This window comes from Bacillus rossius (genome assembly GCF_032445375.1).
Source record: "Bacillus rossius redtenbacheri isolate Brsri chromosome 4 unlocalized genomic scaffold, Brsri_v3 Brsri_v3_scf4_2, whole genome shotgun sequence".
Lineage (NCBI taxonomy): Eukaryota > Metazoa > Arthropoda > Insecta > Phasmatodea > Bacillidae > Bacillus > Bacillus rossius.
Genome location: NW_026962011.1, coordinates 16,226,136 through 16,250,074, shown reverse-complemented (window position 1 = coordinate 16,250,074; position 23,939 = coordinate 16,226,136). Strand labels below are relative to the sequence as shown.

Genomic DNA, 23,939 nt, shown 5'->3' with positions numbered 1-23,939 from the left:
TGTGTACAAACATTTATTTTTTTGCTTTTTAGTAAACTAATGTTACTTTTGTGTATTTTTAAGCCGGTTAATTTTTTAAGTTGTTTATTAATAATGCATATTGTAGCGCGGTAATTGTTTACAAACTCTAAAATGATGGAATATCCTATTCTAAATTGAATTCAAATGAATAACTCTCGGAGGTACTGACACCACCAAAAAAAAAATTGTATTAACTGGAGACACTGTGAAAATTCTATCGGCTGGCGACATCTACCAAAGTCTGAGGAAAATAATGGTATGACTCTATGTCCGTTACACTGTGACCGTATCATCAGATGATCAGTAAATAAATTATAATTTGACCATTTAATTAAGGCACTTGCATCTTGCTACCAGGAGGATATTTCGTAAGAGTTACGGCTCGTTTCCCGTGAATTTTTCCTCTCAACAGTGAACCTTCCAACTGGAACGTTTGCACCTCCGTCATTATCTTCATTTTCGTCACCAATAAAATAGTTTGGGAACCACAACGGAATATCTATTATCAACTAATCAAAGCTCCGAATAACCATAAGCTCCCTAGAGGAATTGATATCCTACCAGTAAAGAAGGTAGCAGAAAATTACCGACAGTTTGCAACGTCATTATGTTACCTCATCCAGCTAGCGAGTGTTTAATAATGGGTTTTTAGCATCTCTCTGACGGATTGGAGTGATTCCTCGGTAATTTTTCATTATTGCGCATTCAGTTTTAATCATAATATGCAATTCTTTTATTCAAAATCAAATATGTGTTGGTTATGGTACAATTTCGCTTCACATTTAACTGCTAACTACATTTTATTATTTTCAGTTAAAATTCAATTGGATACTTTACACGAAACAACTGCCCGTGAACAATGTTCCTCAATGCGTATCCAGTTTATATCACGGCTCTAAATTGCATAGCTTAAAAATTTATATATATATAGGTGGTTTTACAGTTTAAAAACACACATTCTAAATTACTTACTTAATTTAAAATTTACGATAAAATACAATTGGATACTTTACATAGAACAACATTTATCAAAGTTTTATACTTACCAACAATTATTTTTCTTTTCCTTTCAATATTTTACGTTTTAATACAACTGGACACCCAATATCGAACAATTACCAAAAAGGAATTACTCCATCCAAGGGCGGATACAGAATGAAGGTCAGGAGGAGGGCAACATTAAATTTTTTAATACTTACGAGTTTAGTACATTTTACATTTGGAATTTAAATATTTAGTACATCGAATTTGTGATTCAAAAATTCCTGTTATCTGTAGCACTGCAGTGAAATAATACTTCAGTAAGTTTTGTAAATTGTGACAAAGAATAAGGAGAAAATCGGAAATTATTAAGTTTTCCGCGGGGGTGTAGGAGGGGGTGACATGTCGCCAGTGGCGTAGCAAGCGGGTGGCAGGGATGGCCCCCGCCAGGGGCACCGGAGCAGGAGGGGGCGCCGCCGCGACGGTTTCGCGGTTGCTGAACCCTCTTCCCTCTATTTTAATGAATGAGGGTGGCGCCATTTTCAAGTTTGGCCATGGGGCGCCAGTCACCTTAGCTACGCCACTGCATGTCGCTATGCCCTCCCCCGCCCAGGGCGCACGCGACTCACCCAGCAGCGGGCCGAACGTCAGGATGAAGGTGCCTTTGAGCACCATGCTGATGCCCAGGGCGGCGGGCAGCTTCTCCTTGGGGCAGTTCTCGGAGATGGCGAGGTTGAGGTTGACCACGGTGACCCCCCGCACGAAGCCGCACGCGGCGGACACCGCCAGGATGGTCGTGTAGTCGCGCACCTCGGCCAGCGCTGCAGCGAACCCGGCAGACACGAGCGCTGAACGTGGCGCCTTGCACGTCACGATCACTTACTTATTCCTGCGTTAACATCTTAGCCCTCGGCATTGCAGCATTTGGTTGGGGGTGATTCTGACAATGCGACGGAAGTCAAGCTACGGAAATGCGTAACAACCACGGCGATGCCAAACTGTGTGCATGATGTACGAGAACCAAAGTTCAAGAAAACACAAAAGGAAAAAAAAAAAAAAAAACTTCATAGTATTAACGGTTTAGTCAATTTTCAAAAAAAACATGGGCAGTATTTCAATTAAATTCCTTGTCGGAAAATTAGTTACAAAGCCGTGGTTCAGTTATTTTTTTCCAAGGCCTTTTCCTTTTTCTTTTTTTTTCGGAGCAGTTACATTATATAGTTTAAGATTATGGTATGCTAATAAAATTATTCTGTAGTCGACATAGCTGTTCCAGTAGCAAATTATAGCGGCGGTTTTGAATAGTTGTACGTTCAATTATGTGTCCGAGTTTCGTATGATAAGTGTATTTGCGACATCAAAAAATATTTATTTGCTTGTTAAGGAGGTTAGATGCTACACATATCTGGAGATGCTGAAAGACTTGCTCACTTTATTTTTCTCGTCATTACAATTCGTTAATGGCTAGTGTCTGCAAATTTAACACTATGCATTATTTGTTCAATCATAAATATTTTCAACAGATATTTACTAAATGTTAAATGATTCATGCAATTAAAAAAAATTAAGGTAGTGTTTTGTATCATGTGTCATTGTAGATTTTCCTCTGTTTATCATAGAACATTTCTGAAAATAAAAATAAATGAAGATAAAAAATTCATAGACAGCTGTCGTCCATGTGTTGTCCATAATTCTTGTTTAGTTTCGTTTTTGGTTCCGTTTGTCCGACATCAGCTGATTCAGTGTTGTTTTCTGTGATTTTTTATCTTCATATTGTTTTAATTTTATTTTCGGAACTGTTCCATGACAAACCGTGCAAAACTGCAATGGCGTATGTCCAAAAAACTGCATTAAAACTTTATGTGTATTATAAAGTTTTCTGCTTACTGCATGAATATAGGCAAAAATTTGGGTGAAATACAACAGAATGAGTTGTATCGGTTAACCCAACGCGTACACCTCTTATGCCGCGCGGGCTCCCATGTGAATTTTCGCCGTTGGTCTGTAGTAAGGAACTATCTCAGCACTTGTCTAAGAGTGAGTTCGGAAGCAGTGGGCAAACCGAAATCAGGATGGTCATAACAGGATCCGAACCCTGGTCACCCCTGGAATTGAGAAACTTTTTGTCCCACGATGACTTCTCGTAAGCATTAGGGCTGCTAGCGGCGAAGTGAGAACTGAGCATGGAAGTAATGGCTCCAGCCCCGGCGGTGAAACGTGACGGACGTTGCCGTGCGTCGGTACCCCATTTCACCCATCCCAGTCATTCTGTCACTGCTACTTTGTCATCACAATAGTGTTACAGAAAAATGTCCTGGTTCTACGAACTTGCTCGTATTCCGGTGCCGCAAATCGGACACCAGATATATCTATCCATCCATCTATATATATATATATATATATATATATATATATAATTTCTTGCAGTTTCTGAAACGCCTTCATAACGTAAGTCAAGTGTGCATCTATCTTTATAAATTTGGAGAAAAATTTCTGTCTTAAAGTCGGGATCGGGTCAGTACGGTAATTTTATTTTTGGGAGATGAATATCTGGTGTCCGATTTGCGTCACCGAAATACGAGCAATATATATATTATATATATATAGATAGATAGATGGATAGATATAAAACCACCTTTGAAAACAGCGCGTGTAACTCAGTACACGTGATAGAAATGAAACATATTTGGCAATTCAAACTTCGACTCGGAAATACATCGTTAGAGGTAGAACGACAGAGAGACATGAATTTACAAAAATTATCATTCACTTCAAAACAAATGCTAGGAGTATAAATTATTTATCAATCAATAATGTTTAATTTAAAACAAATACGCCGTAAAAAATGTGCATCTTAAAAAAATTCTGACATTTGAAACACGCCAAATCACTGGACGAAACATGAACATCATAACAGGTAGCGCTAACTATGCGGGAAATACAGGGACTGTCTCAACAGCACTCTCTACTCTGCTGGTTGAACAAGGAGGAAAGCGAACGCGCTGGTATCAAATATAAAATTCTAGGCACTCACTGCGGACTGTATACCTATATATATATATATATATATATATATATATATATTCTAAAACAAGAGCGTGCGCACACTATCTGTCTTATTCTTCCGTTCAACGATCTCGCTTGGTTCTTTTTTTGTTGGGGACGAATTATAGCACAAAAAGGAGATCGAACACGAGCCCAGCAAGTGCCTATTCTATGTCTTCGCATCAGAAACTTTTCACAAAAATGTTTCTCGAAAAGTTACATTAAAATTCGGCCTTGAAATTTTACTCTCATCGCTCCCAAAGACGTTATACTTCAAAACAAAGTCTATTTTATCCTGCACATTGGAAATTTTATTAAATTTTATAACGGTGCAACTATATTTTTATAAATAACAAATTTGTAACGTACAAATTGATGAGTTGTAATTAGTAAAGTTGTTTGTTTGTAAACTATATTTTAATATGTCTAATCATGTGACGAACAGGATCCCAAGAAGTAAATTAGGTTATTTGCAAACAAGGTTGTTTTTATTACGTTTTTACATGTAATTTTCTTCTCAAACTTCTAGACTGAAAAGCAGTAGCGTTAATACACGTGGTCTCAATTTCGGAAGTCCTGAAAAATGTTTAACATGTGAACTCGTTTGGAACGGCTGTCGGATTGCCAAAAAAAAACCGCGACACTAGGTGAGCGACCAAGGGGTCCTCGTGTTGCCGACAGGGTCGCAGCGACGGTCATCTGAAGCGGCCCGGGAGACACCGCCCACGCACTTAAAGGGTTAATACACGTTCTCTCGCAGTGGTCGGCGGGCACTTAGCCCTCTCCCTTCCCCTAGGGGGCCCCCTTGCTGGAGGGGCTCCCGCGCGGATATAATCAATCAGGTGGCCGTATAAACACGGGCGCTGGAAGAGCGCGGTTAACGATATGCGCGGCCATGGCGCGTGTCATAAACGAGATAAGCCCCGGGCCTGCCGGCACCGACCCGGCCCTAGCCGCCGGACACTGCTGGAAGTGTCTTTGTCATGTGGAGGGGGGGGGGGGGGGAGGGAGCACTCGTGTGCCGGGTTTACAAGAGCGGGAGAAGCGGAGACGCAATAACTTAAATAAAACCGTTTACTAGGAGGCTGAAAAGTGCCTGAAGCGCACGTTGAAAAAAAAAAAAGAATGAAACAAACCCTTTAATTTAATATACACAAATTTTTTATTTAAAAATTCAACTTCTTTTAATATTGTTGAAATAAAAATTATATCTGATTATATATACATATCATGTGTGTGTGTGAATTCATAAAAAAAAATTTATAAAAAAATTATATATATTAGGTTCTTCTCTGCTATTTACCTATAATTTTAGCAGCATGATATTAAGTGCTACAAAAGATAAAAATAATATAAAAATTCAAAAGGGCGTAATTAAAAAAAAAGCACATCTGCCAAAACAAAACTTTCTGGCATACAAACATTAAGTACCTGGATGACCGAGCTTTGCTCGTTTTTTTTTTTTTTTTGTTGGTAAATTGTGTTTTTTAGAAATTATATTTAAATACGAATTACATACTAATGAAATGATGAATAATGAATAATATTTTTTTTCACCGGCCACACGTTGTAACGCATCTAAATCATAAGATTTTTATGCTCGTATAATGTTAGTCAAGTTTTGCAAGCATCTTTCTTTAGCAGCACGTGTGGGACGAGCGGAAACCTGATTATTTTCATGAAGGTTTTATTTAAATGAGTCTTCACTTTGTAAAAATGAATCCTAGCTAGACCGATTTATCGCCCCCGAAACCCCGTGCATACTAAATTTCATGAAAATCGTTGGAGCCGTTTCCGAGATTCAGATTATATATATACAAGAATTGCTCGTTTAAAGGTATAAGATTATGTACACAAAAGTAAAAAAAAAAAAAAACACATATTTTTAAAAATAAAACTATGAATTTCTATGATATAAGCATATTTAAAAAATAAAAACAAAGATTTTCGAAAGAGCATAGATACTAAATTCTAAATATCGTCAAAAGATCATTGGTGACGCCAATATAGATTTCCAAAAGGGATAGAACTTTCTGAGATATAAGTGTTTTTAGTAATTATATGCATGGTTACTCGTAAGGCGACTAAAAAAATTGGTGACGGCAGCAAGTAGCCTATATAAGTTTAGAGCTTCGTAAAATGACAAATGGTTACAGACCGGAAAAATTCGCGGGTTCAATGACCTCTAGGATGAACTCCACAGTTCTAAGAACACTCGGTCAATTGGCTGCTGTATTGTGAGACGTCTCAACGTCGCAGCCTGTGATTCGATAAAGCTTTGGTCGGGGTGTTTCTCACTGGCCCAGAGTCATCCAGGTGAGTCGTGATCCAATAGCGGAGAGGCAGTGATGAGGTATGACTATTTGTATTTTAGCCTATCGCGAAATGAAAACCGCGATTTTTCCGGTCTCTACAAATGGTAGGAAGCCCAAGGAGACGTGTCTGGCGACTGTGCTGGAGGGCATGTGGAAGGGCACTGACCGGAGCGCGTGGCGACGAGCAGCAGCGCCGCCGCCAGGAAGGTGACGCGGCTGCTGGCACGCAGGCGGTCCGTCACCTGCGGCACGGCGAGCCGCGACACGATGTCGAACACGGCCAGCGTGGACATGCAGGAGGCTGTGTCGCTCAGCGAGAATCCCGCCGCCATGTGCAGGTGCAAGGGGAACATCATGTGGAAGTTGATGCCGGCGGCCGTGGCCATGGCCAGACCCACCACCAGGTTCACGAACACCGGGTCCCGGAGCAGATCCAGGTCCATCATGTGCACCACGCGCTCCCAGCACGAGGACAGCGCGCCCTCGCTGCCGGCGCCGCCTGCAAGCCACCGGCTCTGACTAGTGCTTCCACCTCAACCACGTGGGTGTGGAGTGTGACAACCACCACCTGCTGTTCTACTATCTAGTGCTTCGACCTCAACCACGTGGGTGTGGAGTGTGACAACCACCACCTGCTGTTCTACTGGCTAGTTCCTCAACCTTGCATGCTCTTACACTTTGTAGTGGGTGTGGAGTGTGACAACCACCACCTGCTGTTCTACTGGCTAGTTCCTCAACCTCACATGCTCTTACACTTTGTAGTGGATGTGGAGTGTGACAACCACCACCTGCTGTTCTACTGTCTAGTACTTCAACCTTGCATGCTATTACACTTTGTAGTGTGTGTGGAGTGTGACAACCACCACCTGCTGTTCTACTGTCTAGTTCCTCAACCTTGCATGCTCTTACACTTTGTAGTGGGTGTGGAGTGTGACAACCACCACCTGCTGTTCTACTGGCTAGTTCTTCAACCTCACATGCTCTTACACTTAGTAGTGGGTGTGGAGTGTGACAAACCACCACCTGCTGTTTTACTGACTAGTGCTTCAACCTCACATGCTCTTACACTTTGTAGTGGGTGTGGAGTGTGATAATCACCACCTGCTGTTCTACTGACAAGTACTTCTACCTAATTTCTCTTACACTTTGTTGTGGATATGGATTGTGACAACCACCACCTGCTGTTCTACTGTCTAGTACTTCAACCTCACAATGTTTTATAAATGCATTCTAATAAATGCACTATATAACCCTACGTAACTGTTCAAAAAATTTTTTTTTACAAAACTATATTTGGAAATGTTTTAGTGAACTTTAAGGTAAATTCTTATGTCTGTCTTAGCATGTACTGAGAGAATGCTATCCTGTGTTTACAGTTTCGGATTAACCGTATTTATGTAGCCTTCCTCTTAAAATATATTGTTTAGTAAATTATTTGTAAATAATAATAATTTGATTCATCTAAATTTTTTTTAAATCTTTGTATTCTATGGTTTCTGGAAAACAATGTTATTTATTTAATGAATTATATACTAATAATTAATATTTAAAATACGACAACCACGCAAAATTTTAATTCTAATTATATTCGATTTTTTTTATGCTTTCGTACATGCTAGGAATAACATAAATGTCGCTTAAAATTTCCTTAATAACACTAATAAAGAATATTTTTATTAGTAAAAACCTTTTATAAGCAATTAAATATTTTTTTATAATGATATATATATTTTTTAATAAATGTGCAAAAACATGAAATAATAAAAGTAAAATAATTTACGAAAATTCTACCATAAATGTGATGAAACATCTAATATTATAGTGCATTCCGGACCACTTAATTAGCGACTCAATACTCCAAAAGTTTAGTCGGACATTGTGTTTGAATAAATCTCACACAACCATTACTTATAAGTGCGTTTTTTTTTTTTCAAATCTATAATTGCCATCCAATACATCTCCGTAAACAAGAAACTGATCTTTCATCTCAAACGTATGACAATAAGTGAGTTTTACAGTTGGGAGTAACCCACAAATACATACTCACTTTTTTCAATCAAATTTGCTCGGTTGACAATTTCTTTTACCTTACTCAATGTTCTATTTCAATTATTGTTCTACTGTACCCATGTGCTACCTACTTGCATTTTTCTACCTAAAATGTTAAGAATTCTGAAAATTATTTGAAACTAACAATGTTCTAACTGATCCTATGTTGTAACTTACCCATTGTACCATCTTATATCATTGTTCTAACTTAGAGTCTGTCACTAATATAGTTTGTAGGAAAGAGATTATGCCTATGTTTAGGTTAGTTTACCAACTACCTATTAGCTCTAATGACCACGATAGTTGTTATTGTAAGGACGAACACTCTTCTAAATATTAGCATTTCTAAATACTAAATTTATCATTAAGTATAATATAAGCACAAGGCTAAAAGCATTAGCAGAGTAATTATTAGAAAGATTATGATTTGAGAAAGTATTCTATTGGCTCAAAACGTTGTAACAAGAGGTGTGTGTTTTCGTATTACCTTAAAAATAGGGAATACTTTCCCTGCTAAGTGATAGGGAACAGTAGGTAAACAGTTCATTAAGTTTACAGTAATTGTAAAAAATCCTTGTCGAAATGAGGTCGAGATGAAACAGTACAGAAAGGCATTGGTAAAAAAAAAATAACTTAGAAATATCCCATCCAGTTCACAGTAATGACTGCCATGTTACACACATGCCAACATTCGTGGCTTTGTCATACCGGTTGGACGATTAGTGTTTATTAAGTGAAACACATATAAGGCACGAGTCAATAACTTGGTAGATAACTAATTTTTAAATATGGTATGTAGCCTAAAGGCCTACTATTACAGTGTCAAAATCTATTTGGATTGCTACTTATGTATGGTAATGAAACCTTTCGGAGTCTTTTATATGACAAATTAGGGTACTTCAAATGAATTTTATGCTTCCTTCTTAATTTTCTGTATTTTATATGTAGTTTTTTATACAGTTATCTGAAATTAAAGGTTGGAAGTATTCCCAAACTGCAATAAAATAAAGAACGGATGCAAAATCAAGCAACTCTTCTGTAATTAAAAAATACAGTATTTCCATAAAAGAATGTCCCAGTTACAAAATTTAATAGTATCAACTGAAAGCGTTGTAGAGGGTTAGTTCAAGGACACAACTAAAAAGTAACTCAAATGTTTTAAATAAGTGCATGCGCAAATACTGCTTTCTTGTTTTCTCGCTTGCAATGCGAAGGAATCGCTCTTTGAGGAATTAGTAAAGGGTGAACCGGTAAACTTTATTTAACTACAGGATGAAGCCCCTCCCCAATGGACATTCTTTGTACGAGAGTGGTTGAACGTCCAGGTCCCTGACCGTTGGATTGGTCGTAATGGTTGATAAGACAGAGCTTACCTTACATAGCACCGTGCATTTTTTTCCCCCTTTAGGGATTTATAAAAGATCGTGTCTACATTCCGCCGCTACTTAATTACTGGCCAGAATTAAGAGACAGAATTTAACAGGTTATTTTTTTTCCATTACTCTGGATGTGTTAACCAAAGTGTGGGAAGAATTGAACTTTAGGTTGGATGTGTACCGTATAACTAAAAGGTGTACATATTGAACATTTGTAAGAAAAAAACTAGGTTAGTCTAGTACCTTCAATTTGATCCATAAATTAAACTGTTTTAATATACCATTGAAACTGGGGCATTCTTATATGGACACTCTGTATTCCGTCTACGTGATCATTTAGTACAACAAAACATACAAGCAGAAAGGAGATAACATACTAGCACATGATATCATATCAGAAGCCCCATAGTGGATGGGAACCGCCCACTCACCATTCGTCTTGCCGTGGTCGTCGTCGATGACGACATCCCCCATCTCGGTGCTGCAGACGCTGGCCAGAGACACGCTCGACACGTTCCTCCTCATCTTGAAGGCCGGCGTGTGGACAGCAGGCAGCGGTGGCTTCTCCTCCACGGACAGCAGGTCCACCTCCGCGTCCTGCGGCACCTTGAGGTGGCGCTCCACCGGCTGGAAGAGCGCAACCCCCACCAGCGCGTGCAAGGACAGACCTCCCAGCAGCAGCACCGTGCCGCTGAAGCCGTAGTAGCCCAGCAGGAAGGTGACCAGCTGCGGGTACAGCATCTGTCCCATCCCTGTGCCGGCCAGCGAGAGCCCCACCGCGCGACCCTTCTTCGTCGTGAAGTACGTGTTCACCGCCACGAAGGTGCAGGGCGCCAGGAAGCCCAGTCCGAGACCTGCGGGCACACCAATAGCACAATGGGTACAGAAATAACACTGCGCAGAAATAACATCATCAGCTATGGGCCCAACATCTGGCCCAACCATATCCCGACAAAATACAGTTCCATGGTCGTGAAGTACGTGTTCACCGCCACGAAGGTGCAGGGCGCCAGGAAGCCCAGTCCGAGACCTACGGGCACACCAATAGCACAATGGGTACAGAAATAACACTGCGCAGAAATAACATCATCAGCTATGGGCCCAACATCTGGCCCAACCATATCCCGACAAAATACAGTTCCATGGTCGTGAAGTACGTGTTCACCGCCACGAAGGTGCAGGGTGCCAGGAAGCCCAGTCCGAGACCTACGGGCACACCAATAGCACAATGGGTACAGAAATAACACTGCGCAGAAATAACATCATCAGCTATGGGCCCAACATCTGGCCCAACCATATCCCGACAAAATACAGTTCCATGGTCGTGAAGTACGTGTTCACCGCCACGAAGGTGCAGGGCGCCAGGAAGCCCAGTCCGAGACCTACGGGCACACCAATAGCACAATGGGTACAGAAATAACACTGCGCAGAAATAACATCATCAGCTATGGGCCCAACATCTGGCCCAACCCTATCCCGACAAAATACAGTTCCATGGTCGTGAAGTACGTGTTCGCCGCCACGAAGGTGCAGGGTGCCAGGAAGCCCAGTCTGAGACCTACGGGCACACCAATAGCACAATGGGTAAAGAAATAACACTGCACATAAATAACATCATCAGCTATGGGTCCAGCACCTAGCCCAACCCTACCCCGGCAAAATACAGTTCCATGGTCGTGAAGAATGTGTTCGCCACCACGAAGGTGCAGGGCAGCAGCAATTCTAGTCTGCAAACTATGGACACATAAGTAGCAATAGTAGCACGACAGGTAGATAAGCCATAGTATCACAGTAATAACATGCTTTGGGTACAGCCTTTGGTCCAACCTTGTCCCGTCCAGAGACAGTATCATGATAGTCATGTAGTTACATGTTCACCACCATGAAGTTGCAGGACACCAGGAATTCCAGTCCACAAACTATGGACACATCAGTAGTAATAGTAGCACGACAGGTAGATAAGCCATACTATCACGGCAAAAACATGATCAGTTGCAGGTTCAGAGTTTAGCCCAGATATGTTCCAACCAGAAACAGTTTCACTGTTGTGAAGTGCATGCATCAACCAAGCCTTTTTCTTTTGTTATGGGAACAGCTGAGTTTGAATATCCATGACAAGCCGAGCTTGTCGATATTCCAACCCGAATTTTTACAAAAATAATACATGTTTATTGCTGTGCTTCATCAGTCTATTTAAATGTTATATCGTGTCTGAAACCAATTATATTTATTTTGACCACACCATTTAAGTAAAATATTTATTTCTCCAAGTTTCAAATAACAGTGATAAAAAGTATATTCACGTGTTATTTTTATATTTTACTATACAACTTTGATTATTTCTGTTACTATGTCATAAAAAACTTTAGTTTTGCTTCAGATTTTAAATATTTTAAAGGTATTATGTGTTCTGTATTAACAGATTGCCCAATTTTAATTTTTTAAACTTTTTGACACAATAAAGTTATTTAAGAAAATTCTAGAACTTTTTTTTTGTAGTATTTTAAAACCGGTTTTTTTTTTGTGATTGGTTATAGGTCTATATGTAAAAGCTAGTTAAAATGTTTCCATACGATTAAAAACTTACCTTCACTAAATGTTATATGAAGGCAAAAAATACTATTTTAAATATTATAGTTACACATAAAAAATTCTATGTTTTCTCAGGAAGGCGGCGGCAGTTAATCATACATTTGTGAATGATGTAGATTGTATTATCATGAATATGTGTATTTGTAAACGTAGTTTTTTTGTATTTTTATGTTATTTTGACGTCTTATCCAATGATTTTTTTTTACAACGCACGGCTAAAAGCTTAAAACTTTACTCTCATCCATCAAATATGTCATACGTGTCAGAGTTGTCAGAAGATATCGCATTACCAAAACATCTTTCCGCCGTTGTCAAACTATTTTTCTTAGAAATACGATCTGTACCATATCTCTATTTAGTTACTGTATGGATTTGGGGGAAAATGTTTAAGCGACAAAGTTAATGCAACGTTAGTGCAGTTAGGTGCTTCATTAGCACAATTCTTCTTAGGCATTCACGCTAAATTCAAATACAACTGTGGGCCTCTAGAAAATGGTAGAATTACGAGTGTCAACAAAGCTGTTAACGATTTGTGACATGTGTCACCCTTAGCGAAATAAGAACACATAAAATGTGTATCTTGCCAGATGGTGCAATAATATAGGCCTACTTTAAACTAGATTTTGTGTCTGGTTCGTGGTTCAATGGCGACTTCGAAAATAACCGGCCTATATAAGTTATTCATTCTGGTCACAACGTACACTTCCGCCAGTTGTAAAATGTAACCTCCAAAGTGGCTGCAGTAACTAATCTACACGTACTGGACATTCGAGACAGCTGGTTTTCTGATAACATTTACTTATTTAGTTTACTATAGCATTCATTATTCTCAGCATGATACAAGGTACAACCATGTAAAAATATTTTGGAAAAAGCATTGCATGTTTCCTTAAAATCAAGGGCAGATGTATAAAAAACATTATGAATTGAAATTTGGTGTTCAATTTAAAGTACTTGTTTTAAAAATTAACAAACCATTACTGAATGGTTAAATAATTAGGGTCTACACCTTAAAATTAATTTAATTTGTTAAAATAATTTTGCTTTGCTTTGAAATAACAGTTTTCCTGCTTATCATTCACCTTCACAAATACATGTATCAATAAGTAAAGGACATTTCAATTTTCAGGAAGTAAAATAATTAGTAACAATTAAATTAGTTAATAAAAAAGGAATAGAGGTCGCTAATAACTGGGCGCAATGCGAGATCTCGTGATTCCATGTACCGATAGCGTTCGTCGGTCACCGGTTAAATGGCATTAGTGATTACACTGTTAACTGTGGAGGAGCAACAAGCTGTGATAAGATTTATTTGTGCGAAAGGAAAGAAAGATAGTTGGAGGGATCCGTTCGAAGAAGGTGGAAGTTTACGGAAATATACTGTATTAACCGTACCAATGTGTGTCGCCCTGTTCGTGAAATATTGCAGGGATACGTTTAGGAAGTTTTGGAGCAGCCACCACGCAGCTCGAACCTGGCACCCTCCGATTTCCATATGTTTGGACCATGAAGAAATTCATCGGCGGTGAGAAGTTTGAATCATGACGTCGAACTCAAACGGGCCGAGCGAATGTGGCTCTTCCCGCAACCTCCGGGGATTTATCAATCTGATCCTTCGTTGGGACAAGTGTCTCGACAAGCATGTAAGTTATGGGGAAAAGTAATAAATGGATAATGCTTTCATTTCTGTTACATGTTGTCATTAATTGTTTTTTTTATTTCATCTACATTATTGCGATACACATTGATACGCCCTAGTATCACATATTGTATTGTTTTAAAAGTGTAAATTGTTTTCACTTGTCTATCTCTAGTCGGCAGATGCGAGACATAGTAGTTTCCAGCACAAGCACATTTGACATGCAACTGTGCACACAGCTGATAACCCCAAGGCTTGCCTTTCTTCGTCGCGTAGTGTTCTCGATTGCCGTGATCGTTAACTCGTCAGGTTCTTGTGGCGAATGTTGTGGATTCCATCCCTACCACTGGCACGACTCAAATCCATAACTATGAGCACGGAGTTCAAGTGGTTTGTTTCCACTATTATCACGGAGGTCCTGTTGCACATAGCCTCTTTGTAAAGCCTACACTTTACTTTTACAGATTAAGTCGTTACTATGGATTGCACCGCCAGATTACAGACCCTGAGTTAGAAGCTTCATCCGTTTCACAATGCAGAAATGAAAGTAGGATTCAGAAGACGCTAGATGCCGATTATACATGTGTGTGTGTGTTTGTGTGAGTGTGTGTGTTTGTGTGAGTGTATGTGTGTTTGTGTGTGTGTGTGTGAGTGTGCGGAGATATATCTCGTAGGTAACGATTATTCACACGCAATTTATTTCATTTTAGAGAATGTTATGTGAAGGTATAATACAACCAATTCTAAAAGGTGCCCATGTTTAAGATGTAATTCGAGCTTAACGATCCCAGTCCTCAGACAAGCCAAAAGATTCAGCCAGAGCCGCCTGGTGAGACAGGCAGGGCCGGCGCGTCCATACAGGCGAACTAGGCAACCGCCTAGGGCGCCAAGTAGCTGGGGGCGGCGCAGCACGACACATAACAGCTCATATAATATGTTTAACGATTATTGAAACTAGATGAAAATGGATTTTTGCAACAGTTTGAAATGTTTATATTGATATAAGTAATTATTTAAAGTCCATGGTGACCTGTTTATGATTTGTAATAAGTAAAAAAGTAAAAAAAAAAAACACAAGCCTGCTTACATTTGATTGTTGACAAAATCTTAGGCTTACGTGATGTATTTTGAGGCAAGGAAAAATTTTTTTGGGGTGTCCGGCCCGGGGGGGGGGGGGGGACGTTAAGGTTTTTCGCCTAGGGCGCCAATTTACCTTGCACCGGCCCTGGAGACAGGGGAGGGGGAAGGAAGGGGGGTCTGGTCCTTACCCGTGAGGAAGCTGTAGCTGAAGATCATGTGCCAGATGGAGGTGACCTCACTGGTGAGCACCATGCCGCTCGCGGTGAGCAGCCCGCCGACGAGAGCTCCTTTCCTGTAGGAGTACCTGCGAATTACAGGCCCGGTCACCAACCCTGCGCACACAACACCCGCTCCTTCACTGGGCGGTCCCTGCCGTCTCCTGACGCGCAAACATCTCTCAGCTCTCGGCGCACGGCTGTTGGTAGGAGCGATTTAGGAAAAATGGGACGGGAACATGTCACAAAGATGGAGGTCCCACTTGAAGCAACATAAACCCGAATATAGTCAATTTCGAGAAACATTAAGTTAGACACCAAACTTAATGGTGTACCAAATTAAACTTTATGATAGAGAAACTACCCCGAATCATACTTGCGAAACTAAAATAGACGTAGTAATAAGTAATCTCAAGTTTTAAAATACGTAAGAGAACTGACATTACAATGATTATAATACCTATTCTCCTTGCAGTATGAAAAACGAGCCTCAGTAGCACTGCGGCAAAAGCGCGAGCTTGTTAACCTTAAGGGACGTGGTTCGTATCTCGTCATTGGGGTTAAATTTACCTTTCTTAATAACATTATAATATAATATTGATTAAATACGTTTAATCAGCTCAAAAAAAATTAAAGTTTGTTTTTAGTAATTTTTAACAGACTGATTTCAGTGGTTTGAACAAAAAAAAATGCAAAAATATACTTAGTGTCATAATATGAGTTTTAAAATGTTTCATCTTAATATTTAATAATGCCAAAGAAGTAGAACTTTTTATATGTGTGTAAACTTTAAAGTATCAACTTTTTAGGTAATTTTAACAATATGGACATTTTCTTTATGAAAATTTCTTGCCTGAAAGTTTATTTGTAGCATGAACAACATGAGAACCTGTGAATGTGCTCTTTACCGAGGTTAGATATTTACACATCACTGGCGAGTACTAAAAGTCTCGCTCACATATTTTCGTTTATAAAAGGAACATAAATATTTCTGACGAGTTACAAATTATTGCAAATTTGTACATTCGCATGAAAACAACTCTATCACTACAAAATAATGTTCACTGTTTTAATGCGTTCAGGTTCTTAACCGGAAATGTATGTTTTGTGTTGTCCCATTACCTCCAATAGTTAAAGTTATTTTTAAATCATTCCCCGAATATTTTTCCAGTATTAACTGCGCACATAAAAATCATGATACAAAAAAAAGTCAAATAGTTGAATATTTAATTATCTTTCCCGTGGTTTAAGAAAATGTGATCTAATGAACAATAAATTAAAATTTAAAATTATGTGCCAATTGTCACAAGAAATACTCAGTATTATCTTGAAAGATTATTTCATATACGCAAAAAAAACCATAGCCATGTGTTGAACAAAAATACACTTTTTTTCTTTTAGTATAACAAATTATTCCTTGGCAATTGGTTTCAAAGGGATCTTTTGTAAAAGTACAGGAATTATTTTATCTGTAGACAAGGTTAACGTTCCAGGAATAACTCATAGCTCAGGTTCTCATGCCATATTGGTTACTTCATTCTCTTGTCATTGCTGATAATAAAGGGACTTCCCTGTGAAATTATTCCGAAAGCATTCCTGCTTTTTTCTTGGGTTGAAAATTTTGTAACAGATATTTAGTAAACGTTATTTTCAAACTGTAAAAGTTAACGTAATTCATCATAACAGACAATTTTTACCGCTATTAGTTAACATTTGGTAAATATATATTGAGCATTTTTCATACAAAAACATAAAATGTAAAATAGGTTTTGTATAGAGATTATAGATAACACGATCAAATGACAGTAACGCCAATAAAATTTAAATAACAAACTTTGCTTGTAAGACAGAGCTCTTCCCAAACTAACTGTTTCATTAATTTCGTGTTTTCGCTCTTCGTTTATGTAGAATTCAAATTACAACTAATATAACATTCGTTTTTTCAGGGATTATAGGGAAAATAATTATTTTTTCATAAATCAAGAAAAATTCCTAAAACAAAAAAAAATTGAACAAAGAAAACACCATACATAAAAGGAATTTAAAACAGTATAATCCTTGTTACATACTTTCAGTTCATGCTAGGATTGAAAAATAAATCCGACCTCTCAAATTCTTAAAATTCGTTAAATTAACGCATTGAATTTATGACACCATATATAATAAAACAACCATAGTATTGTTATGAATTCAGTTTAAATCATGAGTAAGGACAATTAACTTAAAGAATCTAAATAGTTGTCTGTGCCTTGCTGCGCATTGCAAGCTTATTCTTTTGTCAGAGGTATAACGTTACTATTTATTAACAAACATTTTTATACCGCACTTTTAACGCCATAGCTTAACATTCTATGACAAAAACAAACAATATATATAAATATTGACAAAAACATTGCCTAAAATAAATGCTTTTCAAGAAGGGTAAATGCTCAAAATTTCGAGACATGAATCACAAAATTACTTTCTTCTGCGTGTATCGTAAAAGATGCATGCACCATCACCCACAGATAGCAGCATGAAACAACCAAAAATTTCCAACTATTATAAACGGTTCCGATAAAATTCCAACTTTGGATATGACTTTCGACCAGGAATTTTAATTAAATACTGCCCATCTTGTAAAAATTCACTCGACAGTTAATTGTATAAAGTTTCCGCACATGTTAAAAGTTATACTTTTATGGCATTGCTGAAATATTAACCTGAAATATTTTAAAACACATATTATAACACTAAGTTTATGTTTGTTTATTGGTTTTAAGTTTGAATTGGCACACCAATATGTTTCGTTTTGTATGTATCCTAATGTTTACGAAAGTGACTACTATATGCTGGTTTATATTGCTACAAGTGGAAAAGTGTCACCTTTCCGTTCATCGACATCGGTTATATTTTCACGAAATCACACCTATCAAATGCCGTATACAGAGAGCCAAATTGTTTACACATCAAAAACTTCAAACAAAAATGAACACTACATTAAACTGTAAACATAGTGATACACAATATAAAATTCCTGGAAAGTAAAGCAGCACATAAATTCAATAGAAAAAAAAATCAAGGAAGACAAAAATGATCCGCCCTCACCTGAGAAGTTGGTGACGGCGCCCATGATGTTGGTGATGAAAGCAGCTCCGGTGGTGGCGTAGCCCATGTTCTGCAGCGTGTCCGCGAACAGCAGGCCGAACACGGAGATGATGGACTGGTTGGTCATCTAGATTCCAAATTAACCCAATTACTTATAAATTAACTCACTGCTCATTCTCAGTAATTTGTTTGCCACATAATGTCTCAATGTTTCTGCTTCAGATTTTCAAGTTATTTGGCTACCAACATGGGCCTATCTCCAAAGGCTTCTATGAGAATCGATAAAAAAATTATTTTAGTGAAACTTAAGTCGATGTAAATATTAATTAATCAACATAATATTTTAAGTAGATTTTCGAAGTAGACTAACAATTCAGCTGTTACAATGGTACAAATTCCAGAAAAATGTTTTATAGTATTTCAGTTTCATGGTTCATGGATCCCAGACCATCGTCAACTCAAAAGTTTGTTTGTACACACTTTCACATTTTTATGGACGATATAACTACCGTTATTTTACACAAATAACTTTCAAAATGATATATAATTATAATAATGAAAATCTCGGTCGATTTTGTTAATGGGAAAAATCCGACAAAAGAGGTAGATATAGGAAAGGTTATACAAATATTTCCTTTGTTTGAACGTATTATAGCTCGTAGGAGTTATGCCAAAAACGGTTGGTCTAAATACATTTTTTTAATACGACCAACCATAACTGTAAGGAAAAAGGTTGTTGAAGGACGAAAAATTAGTTACTCGCTTAGTAGTCACACCATAAAAAACCGTTGTTGGTAAATTTTATCATTTTTATCTACAACTTTTAGTTGATACAATTTTTTAAAAGACGAACCATTCCTGCAAGGTGTCGAAAAATTATGGGTAGAAAAATATTAATATTTCCGTTTCATGCACACTATTTATTGTAAAACTTTAAAAAAATTACAAACAACTTTCGTATGCAATGTTTATATATCGCATCTAAATTTTTGTATGAAATAATGTTTTTATACTAGCAACCATTGCTGTAAAGGGTGAAAAAAAAAAACAGATTAAAAGACCGAGAAAAAAATCGGAATTGCCTTATTAAGTACACTACAAATATATAACTAATAGTAAAACTTTTATAAATAATCTAAATCTTTGTTGTGAAACCATTTTTGATAAAACAAACCATTACTGCAAGGGAATGAAAAAAACCAGGGGTTGGAATTTTAAAAATGAAGAAAAAACGCTTTGATAACTTGAATACTATAGAATACGTTCTTACTTATTTTAAACTTTCTAAACACAGACATTTGTCTAAATAAATGTTTATGTAGCAACCATTACCTACTACACGGGGTCTAAACAACAAGGCTTGAAAAACAAACCAAAAAAATGATAAATTTTTGTAGCTATGCTCTCAAACCCGTTTAAATTAATTGTAAAAATCATAAATATTAATTAAAACTTTTGGCTGAAACATTTTTTTATGAGAAGACCTGTTTCCGTAAAAACCGGGGTTGAAATTAAAATATTCAACGCTTACTTAATATCATATCTGTTTTAATTTATTTTATAACATTTTAAAATTATCTTAAACCTTGCGTACAGAGAAAATCTTCATACAACCACGTATTAGTGCAAGAGACGTAAAATAGTGTTTGAAACTACCTTAGTAGGCATAATATGAAATTCGTTCTAAGCTATTTAATTCTAGATGCATTGAGTTAAAAACATTTGAAACGTTTTCGCTGCATGGAATATGTTTAATCGATTATTTTGGAATTATGTTTTCATTTTGAAATGTTGTTTACATTAAGTTCTTAAAATGTGTGAGAAGTTTATAGACGTTTCCAGAACATTTCGAGAAAAAAATATTCATTTTTATGCCTTAACACATTAATACTAAACCATATACTACGATATGTTTTTTGTTACTTTGTGATATATGACTGGTAATTTGAACCAAATTTGGTGTAATAAGATATAAATTAGTATGCGTGATCATGATAGCAAATTTACGTGGAGTCCACCGTAATATTGGAGGTGTTAACACCCTAAACTTCAGTTCGTAACCGCGTGACATAATACGCTACATTTTTTATAAAAAATACTATTGTCCGATTTGAGCTTTTGCCATTATGCCACTTAATGACCCAAAGTACACGTAATTGTTAGTTCAAATAACGTAGGACAAACATGGCCACATTCATCAGATCCTTTACGGTCCCACAGAGCCAATCAAAGAGAGTAGTTTTGTACTTAAAAGTTGTCGTTGTGCTGGACACTTTTCTTGCACATAAGTAAGTTTTGAAAGTTAGACAGCCGGCAAAAGACTACCGTTTAAAGAAATAAAAACGGTATATTCATACGTTGTTTAAAATTTAATTTTTTTTTAATTTTATGTAGAGTTATGCCTAGAAAAATTGGGGGGGGGGGGGGGGATATGCATTAATATTTTGTCATAAGTAAAGTGCAAGTGGAAATAAAAAACTTCATCGCAAAGTGCTTAGCTCAGAGATCATTGAGTACCCATTTCGCTTTCTCTGTAGGCATTCGCACTGCCTCAGTGTTCCGGCAGCCCAGGCAGCACTAGCAGCACAAACCCACACCGAGTCCCCGTCACCGTCTCGGAAACACAATACCACACATTTCCCTCGGCAACACGCAGCTCGGGTGTTATCCTCCGGTTCCCTCCTCTCCCCCGCCCACACAACAGACAATTTTGGGCGTCGTGAGGAATCGTGATGAGGCATTTTATAACCAACGGGTTTTATTTGCCACGCAGGCGTACGTACTTCACCTCCCTCGATCAAATTCCTCTCTTCTTTTTTTTTTCCACTACGGAGAAGGAAAAAAGCTGTATATCGTACACGGGCACGAGAGAGAAGACCGCGCGCTTCGGAGGAGCGGAAGAAGGTAGAAGGGGAAAGAAATCAAAGTGGGCGCGAGCATTTTCATATTCCATAACGAAACATCCCCTTCGGCGCGAAAACTCGGTCCAACTCCACGATTCTCAACGTTCCCGAAAACGCTCCGATGGAAATCCTTCAAGCCTAGGTCTGCAAATTTACATACCGACGTGTAACATCGCCCCGGCTAGCTCGCATCTTTACTATGGTCATCTGCGGACATCCTTACGACCACTGTTGTTTCTTCTGGTTTTAATACCTAATGATAATTCGTGCATTCCTCAATGGAATACAATAAAAAATAATTCAGAACTAAAGAAATGTTTTACATCACACAATTGTTTACATAAAGGCATTCATCTGTATACTAGCCATTGTGTTTATTAATGAATCGTGTTTGACAGATAACTAATGCAATTGAATCGTTGAAATGTAAAGTCTCAGTATACAGTGGTACCACCACTTATTATATCACAATTATTTAGATAATATTGGACTTCACAAATAGTATTTTCTTATTTACACTTATTCATTACTCTTACATTCACGCCTGGAACCATCATCATTTTTACTGACGATATTTGCTAAATATTCTAGTAATATTTTCAGGTCGCATGTTTTAGTTAATTTTATTTGGACTTAATTTCTCGTCCACAGTAAAATCGTTAAAAGATTGTAGCTTGCTACTAGCCTTGATATTAGGATTGGAATCGGCTATGATTTTTGCAAATATTTTTCTGGAATTATTACTGAAAACCATGGACAATCCGAAATCAGATAGCTGTACATTAGCTTGAGCTGGGTATTCTTGAATGTTAGTCCAACCGGTAGTATTGGATTGGGTATCGGCCATGGTCATTTGCAAGTTATATTCCTAGTGAACCGTGGCCTTTGGGAACCGATGCTTTGAGGGCCCGGCAGTGCTGATCCCCCAAGGCAAGGTTTCCGGACCATCTGCTGTTGCCTACAAAGAATGTCTTTCTACCTTCATAACTTTCACTACATCTAAGGATGTTAGGGATGAGGGCTCCTCGGCAGAGATTCCTTGGGTAAATAACACTGGTGTCACGAGGAGGCAGCAGGTTGTCTCGGTGTAGAGACGCTATATATTCGCATCACACCCTTCCCGTGGTCCAGATGGATTCTGTCTCAGATACTAGAGCCGGCAATGGTTCCGATACCTCAAACGACATGCATCTTCCCCCATAAGGGCCAGAACCACTCCCAGTGGAAAACCATGGACAAACCGAAATCAGGATAGCCATACGTTGACATTAACCCAGGTCTTCTTGAATGTAGGTCCAGCTGGGAATATTGGGATGGATATCGACCATGGTCTATTGAAAGGAATAATCATTTTATTTTCCCAGAATTATTTCCGAAAACCACGGAAAAAAACATCAGGATAGCCATTCATGGGATTGAGCCCAAGTCTTCTTGAATGCGATGTCAGTGTGCTATCACTGCGCCACGTCGCTCCATGAGTAGGTCGCGTGTTGATCTCGTGTTCGTGATATTACGCAGAGCTCGCTGTACATCCAAGTTGTGTGTGTTTTTTTCTCTCTCTCTCTCTCTTAGAACTTATCGCAGCAACGCGAAGGAAATGGGCCTTATCCGAGGAGAATGCGTCACGCCTGAGCTGTTATGGCTGCAGAGGCTCTCTCGACAAACACACCGGCGGAGCAAAGATCGTTCCGCGCGCGGTCAGATGTTTGGGCGATTGCGCGGCTCGGGACGTGGGTGTCCGGCTGTTCGACGAGTGCTGCTGACGGCACTGGGCTCTGCTCGTGGGCCCCGCGGTGATCAGCTATGTTTGCGCGCTTCTGCAGGCCGTGTTGACCCTCCACGCGCGCGGTTCGCTTACGGGGAATATGCAGCATAGTGCCTACATGTCCCGGTTTTCATTCAAGACTAGAGCCTGGAACTTGGTTTGATTAAATTACCAATTTTTTTTAAAACCTATAACTAAAAGAACTTGAAATATAATTCAATGAAATTGAATTAAATAAAATTTTAAAAATATTAAATAAACTATATGTTTAATCGTACAGAGAAACATGCATGATAAACACGCTTGGAATGTAAACACGTAATTGTTAACAATAATAGCACAAAAACCATATTAATAAAACTTAGCTACCGTAACGGCTATCTTAATTTATTGTGGTGTGTAATTCCATTGTCATTGCTATATAAGAAAAGCTCTGGACCTTGGCCAGCGTTCTACCGCTTGTTACCGAGCCCATTAATATATCGCAAGGATAATACATATGTATTACTAGTTATTTGTAAGGTGCCTAAGGTGCATGTTGAAAATATAACGCTATGCCCCCATGGATATTATCTTTGCGTCACGGACTCGGCAGAAAAGCTAGGAGGAACAGGTGAGCAAAAACAAATTAAAATGTCACACTGTAAGCGCATGAAAACAGAATTCATACAGCGTTACAGAGTCAGTCAGGGAGTTCAAGAAGTTAGGGACGAGCTTATTTATATTAATTATAATCATTGAAATTCCAGTTTTCTTAGGTCTTTCAAAACTTGACATTATCTTTTACAGTGACTATTTTAGTTCAGTTTATCAGGAATAGTTGTGCAATATACCTAGTTAATCAAAGTTAAATTTAAATTATGAATTATAC

At 38.2% G+C, this 23,939-nt stretch overlaps 1 protein-coding gene across 1 annotated transcript in view; it reads right to left on the bottom strand.

The window, feature by feature from the left end:
- Nucleotides 1-23,939, bottom strand: part of LOC134542040 (monocarboxylate transporter 12-like) — a 42,171-nt gene that overhangs the window by 4,521 nt on the left and 13,711 nt on the right. The window contains exons 3-7 of the mRNA XM_063385888.1: nucleotides 18,401-18,527; nucleotides 15,287-15,430; nucleotides 10,219-10,641; nucleotides 6,529-6,861; nucleotides 1,632-1,823 (exon numbers count right to left, since the gene is read on the bottom strand). Of these exons, the coding sequence (XP_063241958.1) occupies nucleotides 1,632-1,823; nucleotides 6,529-6,861; nucleotides 10,219-10,641; nucleotides 15,287-15,430; nucleotides 18,401-18,527 (1,219 nt within the window). The remainder of the gene's footprint in view (nucleotides 1-1,631; nucleotides 1,824-6,528; nucleotides 6,862-10,218; nucleotides 10,642-15,286; nucleotides 15,431-18,400; nucleotides 18,528-23,939) is intronic.